Consider the following 26,150-nt stretch of genomic DNA (forward strand, 5'->3'; position numbering starts at 1 on the left):
CAGCAAGCAATGCAGGGTGTAGAAGCACGGTGGCTAGGAAAAACTCCCTAGAAAGGCCAAAACCTAGGAAGAAACCTAGAGAGGAACCAGGCTATGAGGGGTGGCCAGTCCTCTTCTGGCTGTGCCGGGTGGAGATTATAACAGAACATGTTCAAAATGTTCATAAATGACAAGCATGGTCAAATAATAATCAGGAATAAATGTCAGTTGGCTTTTCATAGCCGATAATTAAGAGTAGTAAGGTGATAAGGTGTCAGGACCACGCTAATGTGATAAGTCACTTTACCCAAGACCTGAAGACTTGTGTTAGCTTCCGAGGTAATGCCTTGGCTCCAGTTCAGGGGGCTAACACAGTCTTGTGATGAGAACCGATAACCGAAAGCATAACATAGGACTGGGCAGTGTCATCGACAAAATTTGCCAACCATGCTCATAAAAGGTGAACCATGAACCGTGACGAGTAGTTGGCTCCAAGAGCTAATGCCTTGGTTTAGTTTGGTGCGACGACGCGGTCTTTGTGGCGATAACTGGTCGATTATTCTCGCTTCTTCGAATATAACCTTTTGGAAACATAAATCATAAGTCATTATATGAGCAGAGTATCCTCTCTGCATTTGATTAGATTAGTCTGATTATAACGGATATGTTATAACGGATGCGCCACCGTGAAGATTTTGATAAAAGAGACGAGAGGTTCCTATTGGCTGTCAGATGGCCCAAGGCTCTCAGCCCTCGCCTCGGCTTTTGTTCCACATATAGAAATTCAGAGTCATTGTCGGATCATTTTATTATGGCTCTCACTCATCCTCTTCTTCTCTCTTTTCTTCAGCGTTTTCTCTTTGTCAGGTTGTCAATTATCTTTCTATTTCTATCCCCTCTTTTCTTTTTTTAGCTCCTCGAGTGGAAAAACGTTCATTGTCTTCTCGAACGATTGGGACTTTGAGACTACATTCAGCCCCCCGCCAAATAATATTTAGACCGTAATTGTTGAGGATCGGAAAGCAGTAGATATCCAACTCTAGAACAGTCCACTACTTAGGTTGTAATGGTTGAGTACAAGACAGCTGTGGGGAAATCTGAATCTAGGGCAGTTGACTCACCTTTCCTGTGCAGGGCTGTTGGGACAGCTCAGAGGAGCACCAGAGGTGGGCYCCCAGCTTACAGGCTTTACAGCGCAGACCCTGCTTGGAGTTCCCTGCACAGATGGAAAGCCAGGTTACTACAGTACTGTACTTTCCTTTACTATACTATACTGTACARACCACACACAACAGTAGCCTCAGCTCACACACTACAATCTATTCATCAATCAATCAATCAATCAACTAGAACTAGGTTATAAAATGTCAAAGTGAGACCCTTTTGATGAGAGATATTATAGGCAACGTGTGTATGGACAGTGTGATCATTAGCCACATCTACTTCYAACTCATCCTCAATCAAAATCCTAACTTGCCAATTGGCCAAAAGAGCTCAAGTTTTCATGGAAACATTGCACTGATCACATGGGATTGCTAGATTGTGTTGGATGTGCATACTGTCTCTCAGTAGTCAGTAGTCTGCCCAAAGAGAATAGCTTTTATGTGACATGATTGACCAGAAGATGATTTGCATTTCATGTCACTGCATTAAGGGAATACTGGACCTGAATCGACCTACCCTGTATCACGTGTTTGCATTGCTGGCAGCAGGTGGGCCGACGGAAGACGTGCTCCTGGAAACAGTGGGTCTTCACTAGCCGGGCCTGGAGCTGGCCATGGAGCTGGCCATGGAGCTGGGCTTTGGAGGTCAGGGAGAGGGAGGGACTGAGGGAGGGCGAGCGGGACGAAAGCGAGGGGTTGGGGCTGAGCGAAGGGGAGAGGGAGGGTGAGCGCTCGCAGGTCAGGGGCGTCTCCCCGAAGGGTGGTGGCGAGGAGGTCAGCGGAGGCTCGCGGATGATCCCAGAGGGCAGGCGGACTTCCCCGTTGCTGGGGCGCTGGAAGAAGTTGTCCACGCTCTTGCTGCGCATCACTGACTTGAAGGACAAGGAGCGCTTTAGTCGCTGCAGCTGTGGAAAGAGAGGAGTGGAGACATTAGGTTAGCATGGATAGACAAGGGCTGGGGAATGACAAAATCACTGACACTGGCCGTTCAGAATAGCAGGMTGCACTCATTAAGGGCTGAATCGTAACTTGAGATCCATGTACGCACCTAGCAACTCCAGAATTCGAACACAATTTGACAAAGCACTATAAGTTRGCTGTCTCCATGTAATGATAWCGAAGGTGGTTCGGTGAACCACTCTCGAGTAATGAGTAACCTTGCCAGAGACCTGAAGAATTGTGTTAACTTCCCAAGCTAATGCGTATGAGTTCATAGCGCAGCAGGCTAACGTAGTCTTGTGGCACGAGACCTGGGTTTGACCGCAGCCACTCACATCTACACAAGATCCCTGGTCATGATCTGTGTTCAACCCACTGGATCAAAGACATTCATTCCATCCATCCATCCATTCATTTATTTATTAATTCAGTGACGATGAAAACAAAACGACCACAGAATTTGCTAACGGACTCTTAAAAAAAGAATCTAAACGTTATCATTTTAGCAGCAGCTAGCAACAGCTCTTCTGACTTGAATAAGGCGACAGGAGTGAGACAGAGGGAAGCGAGACAGAGACCCTGCAGTACCCTCTGACTGCCCTTGTCCTACAGCACCACACTTGGCTTGTTTGGATCAGAATTATAGCAGATCCAGGGAACTCAAGTCAATACCCCTTAAAATTCAGATTTGATTAGTTTATTGACCGGTCTGCTCCTCCGTACTGTGATGTATTGATGCACAACAAGGAACAAACACTCGGTTGATATTTCACTCCCCCGGCCGCCTCACTTTCAGTGGACTTGCCCAGGCATCTTGGCCGCAATATTAAGATTCTGCTAATGACATAAGATTATGGGGAGTGGAAGGCAATGAGGTCCTATGGTATAATAATAAGCCACAGATTCCTACATCAATAGAATGGCCTACGTAGTGAGAGAGCACACGTGCAGGCACACACACACACACACACACACACACACACACACGTTTGTTTGTTTGACTACCATTGTGGGGACCAAACTATTGACTCCCATTCAAACTCCTATATTCCCTAACCCCTAATCCTAAATTTAACCCTGAGCCCTTAATTTAACCCTGACCTTAATCCTAACTTTAACCACAAACCCCTAACCCTAACTTCTAACCCATGGTACTCCAACCCTGTTCCTGGAGAGCTACCCTCCTGTAGGTTTCCCCTCCAAACTCAATTGTAACTAGCCTGATTCAGTTTATCAACCAGCTAATTATTAGAATCAGGTGTGCTCGATTAGAGTTGGAGGGAAAACCTACAGGTCGGTAGAGCTCCAGGAGCAGGGTTYGAGAACCCTGTCCTAACCATAACCTTAAACCTAACCCTAACCTTAATTCTAACCATAAACCTACTTGTAACCCTAACCCTAAACCTAACCCCTAAGCCTAAAATAACCTTTTCCTTGTGGGTACCGARGAAATGTCTCCAATATTCCTTAAAAAAAATATTTTTTATACATAGTAAAACCAAAAACACACTCACACGCAGCGATAGTCACAAAGATTGAGGTGAAACCGTTGGGCATACCGCTATTCGCTGCCTATCTGACTGGTATGGCTGTTTTTTATGATTTTTTTCTGTAGCGCAGCATAGTTGTGTGTTATGTCTACGCCTTACAGCTTGTGTCTGTGGTGTATAGCTGTTCGCTATATGCTTTTCGGTTTATTTTGTCTGCAGGTTACAGCTTGTTTTGTTTCTGTTTCCACCTGCACTGCAGTAGCCTAAAGATTTAAAAAAGTATGACACAACTGTGTGTGTGTATATATCATTATCAAGGCCTTGTATAAGTGTGTGTGTGTGTGTGTGCGCATGCGTGCGTGCATGTATTCGTGTCACAAGATGTGTGTGTCACTGAGTGTTTGTAGCCTTCACATCGTTTCCCTCTGCACCTGCGGAAGCCTGCGCTCTCTCGGCGAAACGGTCATCAATAACGTTGAGTGGGTTCCTCTTTTCCTCCCTTAAGCCATGGCTCCACTGACGCCAATTATCTTGAGTGATGAAAAGAGCGCTCTCTCTGTTGACCCATTAGCGAGCACCTCTTTGCAAGTGTTTTTCATACCCCGAGCTGCGTCCAGGCTCATTTTTAATGGGCTTTTATAGGGTTGACTGGTGGTTCATTCAAAAATAGTCTATTTGATTTTTTTCTCTTTCCACCACATTGTTTACACATTTGACCTCGTTTTTGTATTTAATGTATTTAATAATAGAAACACTTGAGTTAATGTGGGATAAAAAAAGTACATTGAAAGCAGGTGCTTCCACACAGGTGTGGTTCCTGAGTTAATTAAGCAATTATTTAAGGTCATTATTTTGGCTACGATGGCTATGTCCACATAGGATGACAATGCCCGTATCCACAGGGCACGATTGATGAGCTTGAAAACGATGTAAACCATATGCCATGGCCGTCTCAGTCCCCAGTCTCGGATCTCGACCTCGGGTTAGGTATTGAAACACTTAAAAGCCTTCTTAATGAAGACAACTTCTTCTGTGAAATCTGGYAAATAAATTATAATTATATAAAAAAAATATTCATTATTATATCATTAACAAATATATTTTGCTATAGCTATTTCAAAGCTGGAGAGTAAACCCTGTAAGTTTCATCAAACTCTGTAGCGCATCAAATTAATTTCCTGACTTGCGACATAGAATTCTGTTCTGTCATCTACTTTACACAAAGAACATTTACATTTAAGTCATTTAGCAGACGCTCTTATCCAGAGCGACTTACAAGAACCAGCAATTTCAGCCTATTTACAGTGCATTCGGAAAGTATTCAGACCCCTTGACCTTTTCCACATTTTGTTATGTTACAGCCTTATTCTAAAATGTATTAAATAAAAAATGTCCTCAATCTACACACAACACCCCATAATGACAATGCAAAAACAGGTTTTTAGATTTTTTTGCAAATCTATAAAACATTTAAAAAATCCCTTATTTACATAAGTATACAGACCCTTTGCTATGAGACTCAAAACGGAGATCAGGTGCATCCTGTTTCCATCTATCATCTGGAGATGTTTCTAAGACTTGATTGGAGTCCACATGTGGTAAATTCAATTGATTGGACATGATTTGGAAAGGCACATACCTGTCTATATAAGGTCCCACAGTTGACAGTGCATGTCAGAGCAAAAACCAAGCCATGAGGTCGAAAGGAATCCGAGACAGGATTGTGTCAAGGCACAGATCTGYGGAAGGGTACCAAAAACAGCAGCATTGAAAGTCCCCAAGAACACAGTGGCCTCTATCATTGTAAAATGGAAGAAGTTTGGAACCACCAAGACTCTTCCTAGAGCTAGCTGCCCGGCCAAACTGAGCAATCGGGGGAGAATGAGCTCCAGAGTTCCTCTGTGGAGATTGGAGAACCTTCTAGTAGGACAACCATCTCTGCAGCACTCCACCAATCCGGCCTTTTGGTAGAGTGGCCAGACGGAAGCCATTCCTCAGTCAAAGGTACATGACAGCCCGCTTGTGGAGTGCTCTGAGACCATGAGAAACAAGATTCTCTAGACTGATGAAACCAAGATTGAACTCTGGTCTGAATGTCAAGCATCACGTCTGGAAACCTGGCACCGTCCCTACGGTGAAGCATGGTGGTGGCAGCATCATGCTGTGGGGATGTTTTTCAGCAGCAGGGACCGGGAGACTAGTCAGGATCGAGGGAAAGATGAACGGAGTAAAGTACAGAAAGATCCTTGATGAAAACCTGCTCCAGAGCACTCAGGACCTCAGACTGGGTTGAAGGTTCACCTTCCAACAGGACAACGAGCCTAAGCACACAGCCAAGACAAAACAGGAGTGGCTTCGGGACAAGTCTCTGAATGTCCTGGAGTAGCCGAGCCAGAGCCCGGACTTGAACCAGATCTCTGGAGAGACCTGAAAATAGCTGTGCAGCAACGCTCCCCACCTGACAGAGCTTGAGAGGATCTGCAGAGAAGGGAGAAACTCCCCAAATACAGGTGTGCCAAGCTTGTAGCGTCATACCCAAGAAGACTCAAGGCTGTAATCGCTGCCAAAGGTGCTTTAACAAAGTACTGAGTAAAGGGTCTGAATACTTATGTAAATGTTATATTTCAGTTCCAATTTTATTTTCCTTCTAAAAACCTGTTTTTGCTTTGTCATTATGGGGTAATGTGTGTAGATTGATTAGGGGGAAAAAATGATTTAATCCATTTGAGAATAAGGCTGTAACGTAACAAAATGTGGAAAATGTGAAGAGGTCTGAATACTTTCCGAATGCACTGTATATCGCAGGTTGACGTTTAATGGCATGAGTCTTGTCCTGGAGGCAGAACTGAGCAGTTTCCCCTTAGGCCAGCTGKAAAGTCAAAATTGTCTATTATGCAAAAATGTATGGAAACAAAGATTGATTTAAGGTTAGAGTTAGGCWTTAGGGTTATCAGTGTCGTTAAGGTTAGGGTTAGGTTTAAAATCCGGTTTTATTACTTTGTGGCTGTGCCAGCTAGTGACCACTCTGCAGAGCTGCCTCCAGAACAAGATTTGTGCTCTAATGTGACTAGAACGATGTTAACAGTAGCTATTACAGTGAAAAAGTGAAAAAATACCATGATATTGTTTGAGGAGAGTGCACAACAACAAACCACTTTTATCATGGCAACTGTTTGGATACATTCACATCGCAAGGTAAATAATGTACTTACATTCAGTAATCTTGCTCTGATTCGTCACATCTTCTCCTGCTCCTCCCCTCCGGCGTACGACGTCGCCAGAATACTAACCACCGGTCCTGATTCACACCTGGACTTCATTACCTTCATCACTTTCTCCCATTTATATGTCACTCTCTTATGTTTTCTCACCAGTTGGTATTATTCTTGTGTACCGGCGAATAGCCACATGGAATTGTCTTTTTGTTGTTTTATTAAAACGTTGCACCTGCACCTGCTTCCCGACTCACAGCTCTGTTATTACAGAATACCAACTCAAACTATGGAAGCAGCAGGAAAGTCGGAAATCTCAGATGGTCGATGAACAAGGGTATCTTCTACGTCAACACCATGACCAGCTGGCTCAACTGGGGACTTCCATGGAAGAGGTTCTCCGCAGTCTGCAGCGTCTCAAACACCCCCGAGAGACGTTGCAGCCCAGCATCGGAGGATACTCTAGAGCCAGTCTACCCAGCGAGCCAGCGCAACGGCCCATTCAGCAACCCGCTCAGGTCAGCTATGTCCGTCTACCCCTCCTTGAGAAATACGACAGTACACGATCCAAATGCCTTGGCTTCCTCCTTCAATTTTCTCTATTTTTCACACCAGTTGGGACCCCCACTACCGAGAGGTCTAAGGMTGCCACGGTTATTTCTCTGCTGACCGGGCGGGCATTGGAATGGGCTTTGGCCGTCTTGGAGATAGGAGAGGAGGAGCTAGATTTTATGAGGGGTTCATGGCTCTGTTTAAATGCATTTACGATCATCCCGCGGAGGGCAGAGAGAAAGGTGAGCGTCTGCTTCAGCTACAGCAGGGGAATCGTGATGTCACGTGATGTTCCATCCCCTGGACCAGGAGTGAGTATCCCAGATTCAGCTCTTCCTGCTAGACTCTTTTTAGTGTCCATCACTCTGGCTGACTGTCCCTCGTGTACTGTGTCTACAGATTTAGGGGATTCCGGCACCGCGGGAAACTTTATGGATCAGACCCTTGCCTCCTCCCTCAACATTACTATCTATCCGCTCTCTTCTCCTTTTCCAGATCAAGGTCTCGGCGGTCGGCAATTAGGATAGGGAACCATCACACACATCACTCAACCACTCACACTCACCATGGAGTCCAATCACCAGGAGAGCATCTCCTTCTTCATCGCAAGTGTACCAGTTCACAAAATCATCCACGGCATCCCTTGGCTCCAACGCCATAACCCTACCATCTCATGGTCMAGGATGAAAATCACAGACTGGTCACCTGAATGCCGGAAGACCTGCTTCCCTGTCTCCTGTGGTTCCACGTCGGTTGAGAGTCGTATGGTTTCCTGCCTAACATCCCGGAGGAGTACCAGGACCTAAAGGACATATTCTCCAAGACCCGTGCTACTTGTCTCCCTCATCGCCCCTGGGACTGTGCCATTGACCTGTTTCCAGTGCTACACCTCCACGCAGATGCATCTACCCTCTGTCTGTGGCTGAGACCCAGGCCATGGAGGATTACATTCAAAAGAGGCGCTCCAACAGGGTTTCATCCACACATCCACGTCCCCTGAATCAGCTGGTTTCTTCTTCGTGGCCAAGAAGGAGGGAGGATTACGCCCATGTATCGATTACCGAGGACTCAATGACATTACCAAGAAGTATCAGTACCCTCTCCCGTTGGTGCCGTCAGCCATCGAGCAGTTCCGCTGGGCCCAGTTCTTCACCAAACTGGACCTGCGGAGTGCCTACAATCTCATCTGTATCCGGGAGTGGGATGCGTGGAAGACGGCGTTCAGTACGATGTCTGGTCACTACGAGTATTTGGTTATGCCCTTTGGCTTAGCCAATGCTCCGTCAGTGTTCCAGGCATTCGTCAACGAGGTGTTCAGGAACATGCTCGGACGGCAGGTGATTGTATACATCGATGACATCCTGATCTTCTCGACCAACCTGAAGGATCACATCACCCACGTTCGAGTAGTCCTGGAACGCCTCTTGGTCAACCACATGTTCGTCAAGGCGTAGAGGTGCCAATTCCACCAGAGGGCTATATTCTTCTTGGGTTACCAAATCAGCCCGCAGGGAGTGAGGATGGAGGACAAGAAGGTAGATGCAGTAAGGTCTTGGCCAGTCCCAACCACCATCAAGGGGTTACAACGGTTTTTGGGGTTTGCCCATTTCTACCGCCGCTTCATCAGGAACTTCTGCGCCGTCGCCACCCCTCTTACCTCCCTCATAGGCTGGTGTGGTCTCCAGCAGCCTCCGCCTCCTTGCTAAAACTCCCAGATCCCACGCTACCTTTTGTGGTTGAGGTAGACACATCTGAGGTGGGCGTGGGGGCAGTTTTGTCACAAAGACAGGGTAACCCATTGAAATTGTATCCTTGTGCTTTTTTCTCCAAGAAACTGTCCTCCGCAAAGAAGAATTACAACGTCGGCGATCGGGAGCGCCTGGCGGTGAAGTTGGCATTAGAGGATTGGAGACACTGACTTGAGTGGAGACACTGACGCCAAGGAACCATTCGTCATCCTCACCGACCATCGGCACCTAGAATACATACGGACAATGAGGAGACTGAATCCGCGCCAAGCCAGGTGGGCCCTTTTCTTCACCAGGTTCGACTTCACGCTGACCTATCGCCCAGGTTCTAAGAACATCAAGGCAGATGCTCTGTCCCGTATCTACGATTAGGGAGAGGTTCCTGTCCAGAGGATACCCATAATCTCATCCTCCTGAGTCATGGGTCCAGTGGTTTGGGAAATAGATGTGGACATCCGCCAGGCTCTAGAGAGGGAGTCCGCATCCTGGAATTGTCCTCCCGAGCGCATCTACATTCCCACAGGGATAAGGGATCGGCTGCTGACCTGGGCGCACACAGCTGTTGTCGCTGGAAGTCCAGGTATTACTCGCACCATCCACTCCATCGTGGAGAAGTACTGGTGGCCCACCTTGGTGCAGGATGTCACTCGGTATGTCAACTACGGGTTCCGTATGTGCTCAAACCAAGTCCCCCCCGGAATGCTCCAGCAGGGAAGCTCCTGATGCTTCCTGTGCCTCAGCAACCTTGGTCACATCTATCCATTGACTTTGTAATTGATCTTCCCTCCTCTGATGGTTTCACCACCATTCTGGTGGTAGTGGATAGATTTTCCAAGTCATGTCAATTAATCCCTCTTCTGAGGTACTCTTCCAGCAGGTCTTCCGGCATTATGGCCTTCCGGAGGACATCGTCTCCGACCGTGGCCCCTCAATTTACATCACGAGTTTGSAGGGCCTTCTTGGAGAAGCTCAGGGTCACGGTCAGCCTCACTTCCGGGTATCGGCCTCAGTCCAATGGGCAGGTGAAGAGGATGAACCAGGAGCTGGGGAGGTTCCTGAGGAGTCACTGTCAGGACCAGCAGCGTGAGTGGGCACGATTCCTTCCCTGGGCAGAGTATGCTCAGAACGCCCCACGTCACTCCTCCACTGGGTTTCCAGCTGGCCCTGGCCCTGGCCCTGTGGACCCCGGTCCAGACCACGGCTCCTGCGGTAGATGAGTGGTTCCGGCACGTGAAGGAGGTGTGGAGTGACGCGCATGTGAGACTCCAGCGCACTGTCCATCGTCAGAAGGAACAGGCAGGCCGCCACCACAGTGAGACCCCTGTGTTCCATCCTGGGGACCGCGTCTGGCTCTCTACCGGGAAACTCCCACTCCGCCTGCCCTGCAACAAACTGAGCCACCGGTTTGTGGGGCCGTTCAAGGTTCTCCGGAGGGTCAACTAGGTGACGTACAGGTTACAACTACCCAGTCACTATCGCATATCACCCTCTTTTCATGTCTCCCTTCTCAGGCCGGTGGTTCCTGGTCCCCTAGCTGATACTGCCCACCACGACACACATCTCCACGCCCTGGACATTGAGGGGGGTCCGGCGTACGCTGTCAGATCTCTACTGGACTTGGAGGGATATGTTCCGGTGGACATTCTGGACGCCAACATCATCTGTGACTTCCACCTTCGCCGCCCGGGCCGACCRGCTCCTCGTCCTCGGGGTCGTCCCTCTGGTCGGCATCGTCCTGCGGCTGGAGCAGCGCGTCAGAGAGGGGGTACTGTCACATCTTCTCCTGCTCCTCCCCTCCGGCGTACAACGTCGCCAGAATACTAACCACCGGTCCTGGGATTCATCATGACGCACACCTGGCACTKGTCATTACGCGCAACTGTTAATCATTATGATTCACACCTGGACTTCATTACCTTTATTTCCTCCGCTTTATATGTCACTATCCTATGTTTTCTCACCAATTGGTATTATTCTTGTGTACCGGCGTATAGCCACATGGAATTGTCTTGTTTCTGGTTGTTGTTGTTTTATTAAACGTTGAACCTGCTACCTGACTCACAGCTCCAATATTACACTGAGGGTCCCAGACATAAAATGTTGCATAGTTTTGTTCGGTAAAATACATTTATGTTCAAATGTAGGAACTGGGGTCTACAGTTTGACCCCACTACTGTCTCTGACTCCACACCCACCCCGCCCAGACCATCTAGATGTGAGAAAGTTAGTGTATTAGCTAATGATCCATCGTGTATGACATTCCTGGGAGTGTGTAAACTTAAATGTTSTATTACCATAGCATTTTGTATGTTCTCTATAGTTATGGACTTGCAAATGTATCAATTGACCAAGTCGGCAAACTCCTGGCAGATTTGATACAAAATATTGTGCAGTAAGGTAATTCTTCACTGGATCAGTCTGAAACTTTCACACACTGCTGCCATCTGGTGGCCAAAATCTAAATGACACAGACTACTACCTTTATCTTTTACCAGATCTAATGTGTTATTCTCCTACATTAATTTCACATTTCCACAAACGTCAAAGGGTTTCCTTTCAAATGGTATCAAGAATATGCATATCCTTGCTTCAGGTCCTGAGCTACAGGCAGTTAGATTTGGGTATGTCATTTTAGGCAAACGTTTAAAAAAAAGGGTACGATCTTTAAGAGTGTAGCAAGATCAAGGGTGCAGGGTTTCCACATCACCAATTTCTTTTTTTTATACCCCCCTTTTTCTCCCCAATTTCGTGGTATCCAATTGTTAGTAGTTACTATCTTGTCTCATCGCTACAACTCCCGTACGGGCTCGGGAGAGACTAAGGTCGAAAGCCATGTGTCCTCCGAAACACAACCCAACCAAGCCGCACTGCTTCTTAACACAGCGCGCATCCAACCCGGAAGCCAGCCGCACCAATGTGTCGGAGGAAACACCGTGCACCTGGCGACCTTGGTTAGCGTGCACTGCGCCCGGCCCGCCACAGGAGTCACTGGTGCGCGATGAGAAAAGGATATCCCTACCGGCCAAACGCTTCCTAACCCGGACGACGCTAGGCCAATTGTGCGTCGCCCCACGGACATCCCGGTCGCGGCCGGCTGCGACAGAGCCTGGGCACGAACCCAGAGTCTCTGGTGACACAGCTAGCACTGCAATGCAGTGCCCTAGACCACTGCGCCACCCGAGAGGCCCCCACGTCACCAATTTCAATAACAAACCAGGCACCAGTAGCACAAATGGAATGCAAAGGGGAAGTTTTAGGGATTTTCGTACAGGGGGAAAGAAGGGGGAATTCACCAATCACCTCGCAGTCCACAAGCCTCTCTCTCTTTGTACGTTCCATTTTCCAGGGGTAATCCACACTCGGGTCCTCAGCCAATCCGGTCCGGTACACAAGGGGGGTAATCCAACAATCCAGGTCACAACGGGCAATCACACAGATTTTGCTCTCGTTCCTCTCACTCTTCATACCTTTCTTGTCTCTCACCTCCTCTGCCCCTTTGTGCAGGCTGCTTCCTCCTTTATCCCCAAGCACGCCCTGGCTTAACGACCCATAGCCTTTACTCGTTGGGGCAGGAAGTCKATATAAGGCTTGGGGGTGGAGCCAGCTACCTGCAAGATCTCCTCAATTACCACTCCCCTCACCTCTCCCTGCCGGCTGCCACAAGAGGCTATGTAAAAATTAATGGAAACAAAGATTAATTTAAGGTTAGGGTTAGGCATTAGGGTTATCAGTGTTGTTAAGGTTAGGGTTAGGTTTAAAATCTGTTTTTATTCCTTTGTGGCTGTGCCAGCTAGTGACCACTCTGCAGAGCTGCCTCCAAAACAAGATTCATGACAAAAAAAATGCCAACCAGCATTTATATATTTGTACCTGTTTTTTAAAGTATTGTATGACATCACATGTTTTATGTATGTGTTTGCATATGTACAATCATGTTAATTAAACCTTCCCTTCATCCTCTCGTTATAGTAGCACATCTGCATATTTCCGCAGGCCTATGTGAATAACTACCATTATGCACCACTGACAGCACACCTACAGTAAGTACCTCAGTAGACACASTTGTGAGTGCATCCCACTGGGCTAATCACTATACAGTAGGTTTGCATTATTCAGCAATCTCAATTTAATTCCACGCCTCTTAGGTTCAGGCTACATGGATCTCATATCAATATGCAAAGGCCAGGTTAAGTGCCTTGGCTTCTCCCATTGTCCCGAACTGCCGCAGTGGGTGCCAGCTGTGAACAGAAGGGCCCTGTGACAGGTTTGGGTCTCATGGGTGTTTTTCACACCTTACACCATTAGTCCTACCAAAATGACTGCATGAAGCATCTGACTCATAACTGTTGTATTCGACACTCACACATCAGGGGCTGAAAGGTGTGTGCGTGTGGCGGTAGGGGTATGTGTCTTGTGTTGTCGCTGTGTGTGTGGTGTGTGTGTGTGTGTGTGTGTGTGTGTGTGTGTGTGTGTGTGTGTGTGTGTGTGTGTGTGTGTGTGTGTGTGTGTGTGTGTGTGTGTGTGTGTGTGTGTGTGTGTGTGTGTGTGTACGCGGGGGAGTGACTGTGTGTATGTGTACGCGGGGGAGTGACTGTGTGTGTATAGTGTGAGACTGTGCGTGTATATGTGTGAACTTTTTTGTGGTGTGATTAGGCCTTTGTAAGTGTGAGACTGTTTGTGTGTGTATGTGTGTGTGTGTGTATTTGACTGTGTGTGGTGGGTGTTTGTGTTTGTGAGTAGCCATTTCCATGCGAGGAGGGTAAATGGCGACTTCCCAAATGTGCTCCTCTGCTCCTTGTCTCTTACCACATGTCTCCTGAATTTGAAAGGAACAAAAGCAGACCCCTGGGGGACGCCAACCCTCTTCAATTGCAGCAGTCTCTCCCTCATGTGCTGTTGCATCAATTCATAGTTCCAAAAAACACAGACCCCTCTCTCTCTGAACAACTGGCTGCTCAATTTGCGTAAAAGAGAGAAAGAGGGAGCAGGACAGAGTGTGTGTGTGTGAGAGAGAGAGGGGGGGGGCGGGGGTGAAGAGAAACCCTTGCTTTTGAAATCCCAAACAATGCACAGAGCCTTTTTTCCTCCCTCTGACAGACAGATAGACAGATAGACAGATGGTAAAGACAGAGGCAGAGAAGACATTGTGGCCTTGTTCTTCTTCAGCTGTTTGAAGATGAGCAGTCCACAGAGGGTTGTTTGGCGGCGAGCTAAAAATAGCGTGTTGTGAGATGCATAGATAAATTAATGATTAGGGTTACGGAGGCGTTCACACGGCATGCCTCGGAATAACGGTAAGGTATCGAGCACAAAAGAACTACCTGCTTCTGTTAGGCCTACAGTACACATTAGATTTCTTGTRGACTTCCTGTTTCTCACACTACTTAGTTCAACTGTTGTACCCCAAAATATAAGTTTGTTTTGCCCCTTTGTTTGTAAACAAAACAATTGTAAACAAACACTGTATGGCCTCAAAACATGGTTAAACTCTAATTTTGAMAACATGGATGGTCAGTCCAGGGCTGCGTTCAGTACGAAAAAAACGTACTGGAACGTTCAATTCAACAGAAACGGGGCTYTACTGAACGACCAGCTGATAAACGGGGAGGGGTTGGGTTGTGGAACGCTGTCAGCATGGCCGCTGCCCTTTAAATGCGTCCCTCATTGCTTCAAGCCACACCCCGCCACACCACCAAACGGATCAAAAATACCTCAAAAGTCTGTTCCAGAGRGTACAAGAACATTTTGGGGAAACATGTAGTTGAGTACAAACCGTTCTGCAACGTAGCAAACATTCAATCGAAKTGAATGCACCCTTTGTATCCATAGCTCTATCCATGAATTTGAGAGTGGGTACATTTCTCTAGCCCCATCTCAGCTTTTTACCAAAACAGCTTGGTTTCTTGCAACTGAGTTGCTTCTTGATTGATTCCTGAAACAACCACCAGCAACTAATAAGCAACTTATCTGCAACTTGGTTGCACGCAGTTGCAAAAATGTCAACTTTGTGCAATTAGTTGCAAGCTGGCCCTTGGATGTACACAGAGAGCTAATAATAATCATATGCATGTCAATCTCTCCTGGCTCAAAGTGGAGGAGAGATTGACTTAATCACTACTTGTATTTATGAGCGGTATTGACATGTTGAGTGGACCGAGCTGTCTGTTTGAGCTGCTGGAGCACAGCTCGGACACACACATACTATTACATTAAACATGTTTTCCTTGGAGTAACAACTAATCATTAACCAAAGATCTTGTCACTGTTAGATTTACCTCTGCTAGCCTGAGTGCCAGTCTGTTTGTGCTATCATGCCAACTCTTTGGCTGGATTTCAATTCGATCATGCTTTGTCAGCTATGCACATTTAAAGGCAATGTTTTCGTGTTCGCTGCGTATGTCGGTTGAATGGAACATGGCCTTTTTTACCCCACAAGACATGCCACAAGAGGTCTCTTCACAGTCCCCAAGTCCAGAACAGACTATGGGAGGCGCACAGTACTACATAGAGCCATGACRACATGGWACTCTATTCCACATCAAGTAACTGATGCAAGCGGTAAAATTTGCTTTAAWAAACAGATGAAAATACACCTTATGGAACAGCAGGGACTGTGAAGCAACCCAAACATAGGCACAGACACATGCATACACACACGATAACATACGCACTATACACACACGTACACATGGATTTAGTACTGTAGATACGTGGTAGTGGTGGAGTAGGGACCTGAGGTCACACAGCGTGTTGTGAAATCAGTGAATGTATTGTAATGTTTTTAAAACTGTATAAACTGCCTTAATTCTGCTGGACCCCAGGAAGAGTAGCTGCTGGGGATCCTTAATAAATACAAATACAAAGCAACTGCCAATCAAAACAAATGCTGTTGTCACATGATCCATTKGAAGGTTGAGAACTCCGACCAAGTTGTCATGTCAACACAGCTGTCAGTGCTGCGGGAACCARGATGATTGATAGAATTGTTAATAGAATGGCTAGTAAAGGTTTATGTACATGGTTTGGCAGTCAATAAATGTACTGTTCAAAGTGAACCTAAACCTCTCACTGACCAGTTTCAACTTAAATTATTTACCATGAACTAGCTTAATTAGTTGCTAGCTTGGATAGCTCATTGCTAGCTAGCTGTGTTGGTGTTGGCAATGTCATTTTGGCTAGCTAGCTAAATTGTACAGGCTGCATTGTGTTTATATCCATGCTGTTACAATAACCAAACAGTTGGAAAAAACAAATAATTTGTGAAACCATTATGTAATGCAGCAGATGACATGGGGTATAGAATTCTCAAACAATATGACAGAAGSTGCTTCAATTTGATTGTCTGTTGCATGCAATTCTAATCGCGTTTGAGTTGCTTTATGTAACAGCAAAGTTGCTTGAGATGATGATGTCACTTGCAACCTGCAACTAAGATGTTGCTTTGTGTAACTCCAGCCTTATTGTGCAAACTGCATATTGCCCCTTTAAGTACACTCAACTTATTACACTGAGTTGACTAAACTTTTCATCCTAAAAGTACAGAGAACTAAGCCATAGTCCTGCCAGCAAATGTAAAACATTTAAATATATTTAAGTTAGTACACTTGACAGTATTTACAGTGCACCAAGAAACAAAAAACATGGTAAAAAAAAGTGCCAACAGTGGTGTTGTTTAGTAACACTGGAGTCATATACATATTTTAGGGGAGATAATTGTCAAATTATGTATTATGCAAATGTATGTTTTATACAAGAGCTTAGGGTGAAGATATCATTGCGKTAGAAGTGAAAGAAATCAATGGCCACCCACTGTCAGTTTAATCGGTTTCTCTCAGGCCTCACTTTTAGCTTTGCGCGTAAACMGTCTGGCTTTTCTGGGGGTGGTAGGTATTTTTAGCCGTATTTAGCCTATTTTAGCCTAACTAGCCAACACTCCACGTGCTTGAGTGCTTTGGTCTGAGTGTATGTATGTGTGAAGAGGAGCTAGCTATATGTAGCATCTCTAAATCCTGCCTAAGCAGCTTTAGCAATTAGCATGAGGTGGTAGATGTCTGTACATGTCHTCATTGGGCTAGCATAGCTATTCATTAGGGCTGGGAATTGCCAGGGACCTCACGATACGATWTTATCACGATACTTAGGTKCCGATACGATATGTACTGTGATTCTCGTGACTCTCACTATTCTATATGTATTGCTATTTGATACTGTGATTTTATTGCGATTCGATGTTCCAAACATATTGCTCACCATATGTCTGCTGCAGCGGGACAAGAGAGAACCACGAGAAAACTAGTTTTGATCAGTCAGGGAAATAAAAGTGCTGAAAACAAAATTCRCTCCCTATTTAAAAAGAAGTTTAGGGAAAAATCTATGAAGGAAAAATACTGGCGTTTTGGTGRAGGTARAACCAACTAGTGCAAAAATAATATTTTGCGATAGTCAAACTGATACGATGCGAGATATCATCAAAAAGATAGGTTTKGATATGTAGCTGTATCTATTCTTTCCCCCATCACTACTACTCATGTCCCCTTTCATTGTTAGTACCTTGCAGGGGTGTTGGCGTATAAGGGCAGCACAGCATCTGTTTATGGACGTATTTCCTGTCATTATCAGGAAGTAAGGTGTTTTTGTTTTTTAAAGATATTTTGACAATATTTTACTGACTGTTAGCTGTCGCAAATGCACTGTCATTGAGAAGGTTGSCTAGCCTCACAGGCTATACTGTACTTTTCTATTTCATACTGTACATTGCATTAACCTTATATTGTACTGTTATGTGAAATGAGATTATTGTTATAAATCAAATCAAATTTTGCTTACTTACAAGCCCRTAACCAACAATGCAGTTTTAAGAAAAATACCTTAAAAAAATAAGAAATAAAAGTAACAAATAATTAAAGAGCAGCAATAAAATAACAAWAGCGAGGCTATATACAGGGGGTACCGGTACAGAGTCAATGTGCGGGGGCACCGGTTAGTCGAGGTAATTTGTACATGTAGGTGGAGTTATTAAAGTGACTATGCATAAATAATAACATAGAGGTTCAGCAGCGGAAAGGAGGGGGGGGGCAGTGCATATTGTCTGGGTAGCCATTTGATTAGATGTTCAGGAGTCTTATGGCTTGGGGCTATTTATTTTTAACCTTTATTTAACTAGGCAAGTCAGTTAAAAACAAATTGTTATTTACAATGACGGCCTATCGGTCGCCTCTTGCACTGAGATGCAGTGCCTTAGACCGCTGCGCCACTCGGGAGCCCTGGGGGTAGAAGCTTTTAGAAGCKTCTTGGACCTAGACTTGGCGCTCCGGTACCGCTTGCCGTGCGGTAGCAGAGAGAACAGTCTATGACTAGGGTGGCTGGAGGCCTTCCTCTGACACCGCCTGGTATAGAGGTCCTGGATGACAGGAAGCTTGGCCCCAGTGATGTACTGGGCCGTACGCAATACCCTCTGTAGTGCCTTGCGGTCGGAGGCCAAGCAGTTGCCATACCAGGCAGTGATGCAACCCATCAGGAAGCTCTCAATGGTGCAGCTATAGAACCTTTTGAGGATCTGAGGATGCCAAATCTTTTCAGTCTCCTGAAGGGGAATAGGTTTTGTCGTGCCCTCTTCACGACTGTCTTGGTGTGGAAGAGAGGAGTGGAAGAGAGGAGTTGACGTATAAGGGCTTTACAGCATTTGTTTATAGAAGTTCTTCCTGTCATCATCAGAGAAAAAAAGATCAATACCAACCCTGATCTTATGGTTATATGTAAGCCAATCAAAACACACCACGGCGGTCACACTGAGGCTTTGTGAGACTGATGGTTGGGTTAAGAAATATTTTATATGGACAACCTACCACTTTTACTCACACACACACACACACACACACACACACACACACACACACACCACACACACACACACACACACACACACACACACACACACACACACAACAACACACACACATCTTAAGGTTTTTGTCTGTTTACGCTTTCCTGACTCTCAAAAAACACATATTTAATAAGAATACAGATCAAATCAAATCAAATGTTATTGGTCACATACACATGGTTAGCAGATGTTATTGCGAGTGTAGCGAAATGCTTGCGCTTCTAGTTCCGACAGTGCAGCAATATCTAACATGTAATCTAACAATTCCGCAACAACTACCTAACACACACAAATCTAAGTAAAGGAATGGAATAAGAATATATTTAAATATATGATCAGCATACATCGTTAGTCACAAGGTCACTCTCTTTTTACCCTCTTTGATCACAGCATCATCAGCTCTAGTGTCCTTAAAGGGATAGTTACAACCAAATTAAAGTTTTGGGGACATAAAGTGTCGAAAAATGCTTATATCAAGGATATTGACTTGCAAAAAAGGGTTGTCCAGCTAAACAAAATCAAAGCATGAATTGCTGTCTTACCTTGTCGATGGACTGCTTACAGGGTAAGAAAASAAATATGGCCGTTTGTAATTTGGGTGAACGATCCATTTGAATAAGATTCCATAATATATTCTTAAAGCAGACTATTAATAGGTTATCTTGATAATGTTACGCTATGCAGATACGTAGTGCACCTTGATCCAGAGCAAACTCTTTGCAATTACTATCCCATATCTTGGGGAAGGCCTTGATTTCTTAAATATTCCAAATAGCATCAGGGGTGTGAGCGTGTGAGTGTGTGCGTGTGTGTGTGTGTGTGTGTGTGAGTGTGCATGTGGTAATCCTAAATGACATCAAGATGAATATATCAAGAATATAATTGCAACAGTAGAAGGTCATCAGTGTCAGCACACTCTTGTTCTCTTCTTCTCCAACTGTGACTTTTCTGGGTCAGAACTTTGTGGAGCTCAATCAAGGGTATTCGAAGGATCATCATTCGGAGTGTTATAAATGATCAGTTCGTGGCCCTGGGTTGGTCTAGCTAATGATTAGCGTTGCCTCCTCCTTCAGCCTTCTGTATTCTCATGTCGCTTTTCCATCTCTTTCTCTCTCTCTCTCTTTCTCTCTCTATCTCTCTCCACTCTTTGTCACGCCCTGACCATAGAGAGCCATTGTTTCTCTATGGTGTAGTAGGTCAGGGCGTGACTAGGGGGTGGTCTAGTATATCTATGTCTATGTTGTGTTCTAGTTTCTTTTTCTATGTTGGTGTTTTGTATGATTCCCAACTAGAGGCAGCTGGTAATCGTTGTCTCTAATTGGGGATCATATTTAAGTAGTTATTTTTCCCACCTGTGTTTGTGGGATATTATTTTGTGTTTTGTGCATGTGCACCACGTAGTCACGTTTCGTTGTTAGTTTATTGATTGATTTGTTTTGTTCTTGCTAAGTTTCACTTAATAAAATATGTGGAACTCAGAGCACGTTGRGCCTTGGTCCGTCTCTCCACACAAACTTGACAGAAGATCCCACCAATCAAGGACCAAGCAGCGTGCTACGATGGGGAAAATAAGTTGTACCTGGGAAGAAATAATGGAAGGACAAGAGATCCTTCCTTGGCAGGAGTCACAGAGGACGCAAGGAGAGAAGGGAGGACAGCGATGACGCCGAGGTTCGCGGCCACAAAGAAAGCCCAAAAAACAGCCCGAAAATAATTTGGGGGGGGCACAAGGGGTGGTCGGCAGAGCCGAGGAGTGAACCAGAGCCAGTCTGGGAGAAGAGGGAGAAACTGGAGGAGAGTGAAAGGAGAGAGACAGAGACCGTCAGTGAGTTGAGGGAGTATTTGGAGGAGAGAGAAATGAGAGAGTTGTTGAGTTGGTGGAAGATGCACGACATTTGTKCTAAGGAGCGTGTTATCAGTTTAATGCCACCTGAGTCAGCTCTCCGTACTCGTCCTGAGGAGCGTGCTATCAGTCTYGTAAAATCTGTGCCGGCTCCACTCACCAGGTCTCCAGTARGCCTTCCCAGCCCTGTATGTCCTGTGCCAGCTCTCCAAACTCGCCTTGAGGAGCGTGTCATTTGTCCGGTACTATTTGTGCCGGTTCTACGCACCAGGTCTCCAGTGCGCCTCCACAGCCCAGTACGTCCTGTGCCAGCTCCTCGCACTTGCCGTGCGAAGTGTGTCATCGAACTGGTACAATTGATGCCAGCTATATGCACCACGTCTCCAGTACGTCTCCACAGCCCAGTATGTCCTGTGCCAGCTCCACGCATCAGGCCTCCAGTGCGCCTCTCCAGTCCGATACGTCCTGTGCCAGCTCCACGCACTCGCCCTGAAGTGTGTGTCACCAGTCCGGTGCCACCTGTACCGGCTCCACTCACTAGGCCTCCAGTGCATATTCACAGTCAGGAACCTCCTACGACGGTTCACAGTCCGGAACCTCCTACGACGGTCCACAGTCCGGAACCTCCTACAACGGTCCACGGTCCGGAACCTCCAGCGACGGTCGACGGTTCGGAGCTTCTAGACACGTCGTCCAGTCCCGCTCCATGGCAGGAGCCTTCCTCTGCGCCAGTGCCCAGTCCAGGCACAGTGTTCAGTCCTGTTCCATGGTCAGAGCCTTATTCTGCGCCGGTGCCCAGTTCAGGCACAGCGTCCAGTCCAGCTCCAGTGCAGGAGCCTTCCTCTGCGCTGGTGGCCAGTCCAGGCATGGCGTCCAGTCCCGCTCCATGGCGGGAGCCCTCCTCTGCGCCGGTGTCCAGTCCAAACACGGCGTCCAGTCCTGCTCCATGGCCGGAGTCTTATTCTGCGCTGGTGCCCAGTCCAGGTATGGCGTCCAGTCCAGCTCCAGGGCAGGAGCATTCCTCTGCACCGATGTCCAGGCCAGGGCTGGTGTCCAGTCCCGCTCCATGGCAGGAGCCTTCCTTGACACCGAGGTCCAGTCCAGGCACAGTGTTCAGCCCGGGTCCATGGCTGGAACCGCGGGATGAGCGGGTTCTTCGGCCCGCACCAGAGCCGCCACCAAAGCTGGTGGATCCGCTAGCCAAGCGAGTACTTCGCCTCGCACCGGAGCCACCACCGACACTAATCACCCCCCCCCTACCCTCCCCATTTGGTTTCAGGTTTTGGGGCCGGAGTCCGCACCTTTGTTTCTCTATGGTGTAGTAGGTCAGGGCGTGACTAGGGGGTGATCTAGTGTATATATATGTCTATGTTGTGTTCTAGTTTCTTTTTCTATGTTGGTGTTTTGTATGATTCCCAATTAGAGGCAGCTGGTAATCGTTGTCTCTAATTGGGGATCATATTTAAGTAGTTATTTTTCCCACCTGTGTTTGTGGGATCTTGTTAATGTGTAGTTGCCCGTTAGCACTTCATTGTCTTCACGTTTCGTTCATTCTTTATTGTTTTGTGCGTTTCAGTAAATAAACATGTGGAAACCATATCGCGCTGCACCTTGGTCCGATAATTCTTTCGACGAACGTGACACTCTTGCTCTCAGTCTTTCTTTCTCTTTCTACCCTTGCTCTCTCTCTACGTCTCTCTCTCTCTCCACCTATGCTTTCTCTCTCTCTCTCCGTCTCACTTTCTCTTTTCCTTTCTCTCTCTAACCTTGCTTTCTCTCTCTCTCCCCATCTGTTCTCTGTACAGACAACATTTTTATTTAAAGGTCAGCAGGTCACTCAGTTTGGCAAGCTGTGTGTGTGTAAACAAACACGGACGCACGCACTCTCACAAACACTTGCCCAAACCAAAGTTAGCACACCAATATATACAGTCATGCTTACACACACACACACACACTCACGGAATCCTCCACTTGCCACGAGATCGGAGCCACGATCTTAGGCGGCCGAAGGACATCATGTCAGTATCTTCTCGATGGCAGGAGAGTAGATTCGTGACAAGGCGTCCGGTTTGAGATTCTTCGACCCGGTCTATAGGTGAGGATAAACTGAAATCGGCTGAAGAAAAGAGACCATCGAGCTTGTCTGCAGTTCAACCGCTTCGCCTGCTTGGATATACTCCAGATTTTTGTGGTCCGTAAGCACTTTGAAACGGTTGAGAAGCCCCCTCGAGCCAGTGTCTCCATTCCTTCAATGCCATCTTAACCGCTAGGAGTTCCTCATCCCCCACATCGAATTCCTCTCGGCCCGGGGTAAGCGGTGAGAGAAGAAGGCGCAAGGATGAGCTTCTTGTCTTCACCCCTCTGAAGACAGGACGCTCCAACCCCAACCTCTGATGCGTCTACCTCCACCACAAAAGGTTCATCCGCGTTGGTAGTGTCAGGATGGGAGCAGAGAGGATGCGCTGCTTGAGTCCTGGAAGGCCGTCTCAGCTTCTCTTCCCCACAGAAACCTTGTGTTTGCCAACCCTTGGTTACAGCTGAGAAAGGGCTGCCACCGAGCTGAAGTTCTTGATGAACTTGCGGTAAAAGTTGGTGAAGCCCAGGAAACGCTGAATCTTCCTTAACGGACTTGGGGGTGGGCCAATCGCTACCGCCCTACCTTCTTGGGGTCCATCTGGACTCGACCGGGTTCCACTATAAATCCCAGGAATGGTACTCGAGAGGAATGGAATTCACACTTTTCCGGCTTAACGTACAAATGGCTGTCTAGGAGGCATTTGAGCACTTGTCTGACATGCTTAGTGTGTTCTTGAAGGGAGTCGAAAAGATGAGGATGTCATCCAAGTAACAAACACGAAGATGTTAAGCATATCCCTAAGCACATCGTTTATGAGCGCTTGGAACACCAGCAGGGCGTTGGTCAGGCCGAAGGGCATCACCGAGTATTCGTAGTGACCAGTAGGCGTGTTGAAAGCGGTCTTCCACTCGTCCCCGGGTTTGATCCGCACAAGATGGTATGCGTTTCCGCAGGTCAAGCCTTAGTGAAGACAACTGCTTCCTGGAGCGCTCAAAGGCTGTGGCCATAAGGGGTAGCGGTAGCGGTTACGGACGTTATTGGCATTGAGTCCCCGGTAGTCAATGCAAGGTCGTAATCCACCGTCTTTCTTGGCACAAAGAAAACCCTGCTCCCGCCGGCGAGGTAGATGGACGCATGAGGCCTGCTGCCAGAGCGTCCTTGATGTAGGTATCCATAGCAGCTCGTTCGGGAAGGAGAAAGGGAAAAGATCCGACCCCTGGAAGGGCAGGTCCCCGGAAACAGTCATGGTGCATCGTAGTGAGGTGCTGAGTCTGGAGGGTGGTAGTTTGTCTGGTGGGCTGTTTGCTAAATACCAGTTTGAAGGTCATGGTAACACTCGGAAACTCGGGACAGGTCGATGGATTCTAGAGACTCGGAAGGGGAACTCTGGGAACTGGGAAGATACAAGTGGCTTGGCACGTAGGACCCCACTGCTTGATAGTGCCCACAGACCAGTCGATGTGAGGGTTATGGCTGTGAAGCCAGGGATAACCAAGGACGAGAGGAGGAACTCGGAACAGGAGATCAGATGAAAGTTCATCACTTCCTGGTGTTGGGAAACTAGAAGTCGCAAGGGGGTAGTGGCACGAGTGACAAGTCCAGATCCCAACGGGCTTCTATCCAACGTAGTAACCCTTATGGGGTCACTTAGAGGTTCAGAAGGAAGGCCATTTCTCCTTCGCCCCAGACCCCATCCATAGAAGTTACCTGCGGCTCCAGAGTCTACAAGGCTTGAGAGAGAAACTCGTGGTCGTCCCAGGAAGGGTAACTGGAATGAGCAGGCGGGAGTTGGATGGATGGGAGGAGGTTATGTTTCCCGTTACAGTCCTCCCAGGCCTGCACGGGAGAGTGCCGTTGGTCCCTGGAGCCCGGGACACGTGGAGGCGGAAATGGCCCGGTTAGCGAGGATAAAGGTGGAGACTCGGAGCTGGAACCGATAGGAGCTAGGGTGAGCGGTCTACGGTTGAGTTCTCTCTCTCCACAGACGCTGGTCTATGCGTGAAGCCAACTTGATAAGGGACTCGAGGTTTGTCCGGTGGTTCCCGAGTGGCCAGTTCATCTTGGATGGTGTCAGAAAGACCCTTCAAAAAACCCACTGTGAGCGCCTCGTCGTTCCAGCCACTTGCTGCTGCCACAGTGTGGAACTGGATGGCATAGTCCGTCACGTGCGCCGACCTTGGCGGAGAGTCAGGAGCTGTTTGGCTGAGTCAGGGCCGTTGGTAGGACCTTGAAACACTCGCTTGAATTCTTCAGCAAAGGTAGAGTAGCTGGCACAGCAGGGACTTTGGGCATCCCACACGCAGTAGCCCAGGCTAGGGCCTTTTCCGACAGCAGGGTGATGATATATGCTATCTTGGACGGTCGGTGGGAAACGATGATGGTTGCAGCTCAAAGGAGAGAGAACATTGGGTGAAAAACCCCTTACAAACACTCGGATCCCCCTGAGAACCGTTGGGGAGGCGGCAGACGAGGTTCAGCCAGGGGTTAACTGCCAGGGGCACTTGAATCGGATGAACTGGAGCAGAGCGGTTGCCGGGGAAAGTCGATCCGAATCTGTTTTATGGAAGTCAGCATCTCTGACAGAAGTTGAGAATGTCTAGCCATTAAGGCCTCTTGCTGAACCAGAGCAGCTTCGTGGCGTTGGACAGTCCCCTCGTGGTGGGACAGCATGGAAAACAAATCCTGGGTACTGGCTGCCTCTGGGTTCATTACAATGGCTCAGTTTTTTCTGTCAGGACCCGGTGCGAGAAATAGTCACTAATAATCGTCAGAACCCAGAAGATGAGGCAGACACAGCAGTACTAGAGATGGTGGTTTAATTAAAGAACAAAATCTTCAGGCAAAGAAACTGAATCCACAATGTCCAAAAATAAAGCCAAGAGGCACAAAATGGAAATCCTCCAAAATACAAAAGAAACTCCACAAAGTGGTAAAAAACAGCAGGGGAAAACAAACCTCAAAAGACTACTCAAATAATACACAAGAACTAAACCAGAGAACCTCTGGAAAATCCAACAGAGAAATATCTGTATAAAACAAGGCTTGGGCTGGGGCTGGGTGCTAACTTACAAACACTGAGCAAGGAACTGAGGAACACACAGGGTTTAAAATACTACACAAGGGAATGACCTACAGGTGCAAACAATAATTAGAGCAAGAAAAAACAAAAGGTACAAAAAAGGTGCAATGGGGACATCTAGTGACCAAAACCCGAACAGTCTTGGCAAAACCTGACAGAGTGGAATCGTTATATTTTATTGT

General features: G+C 47.0%; 1 protein-coding gene across 1 annotated transcript in view; it reads right to left on the reverse strand.

Moving 5' to 3' along the window:
- Nucleotides 1–26,150, reverse strand: part of LOC111978504 (SH3 and cysteine-rich domain-containing protein 2) — a 58,393-nt gene that overhangs the window by 19,966 nt on the left and 12,277 nt on the right. Inside the window, exons 2-3 of the mRNA XM_024008612.3 lie at nt 1,660–2,047; nt 1,101–1,195 (exon numbers count right to left, since the gene is read on the reverse strand). Of these exons, the coding sequence (XP_023864380.2) occupies nt 1,101–1,195; nt 1,660–2,047 (483 nt within the window). The remainder of the gene's footprint in view (nt 1–1,100; nt 1,196–1,659; nt 2,048–26,150) is intronic.

The sequence above is a fragment of the Salvelinus sp. IW2-2015 genome, linkage group LG18, assembly GCF_002910315.2.
Source record: "Salvelinus sp. IW2-2015 linkage group LG18, ASM291031v2, whole genome shotgun sequence".
Classification (NCBI taxonomy): Eukaryota; Metazoa; Chordata; class Actinopteri; order Salmoniformes; family Salmonidae; genus Salvelinus; species Salvelinus sp. IW2-2015.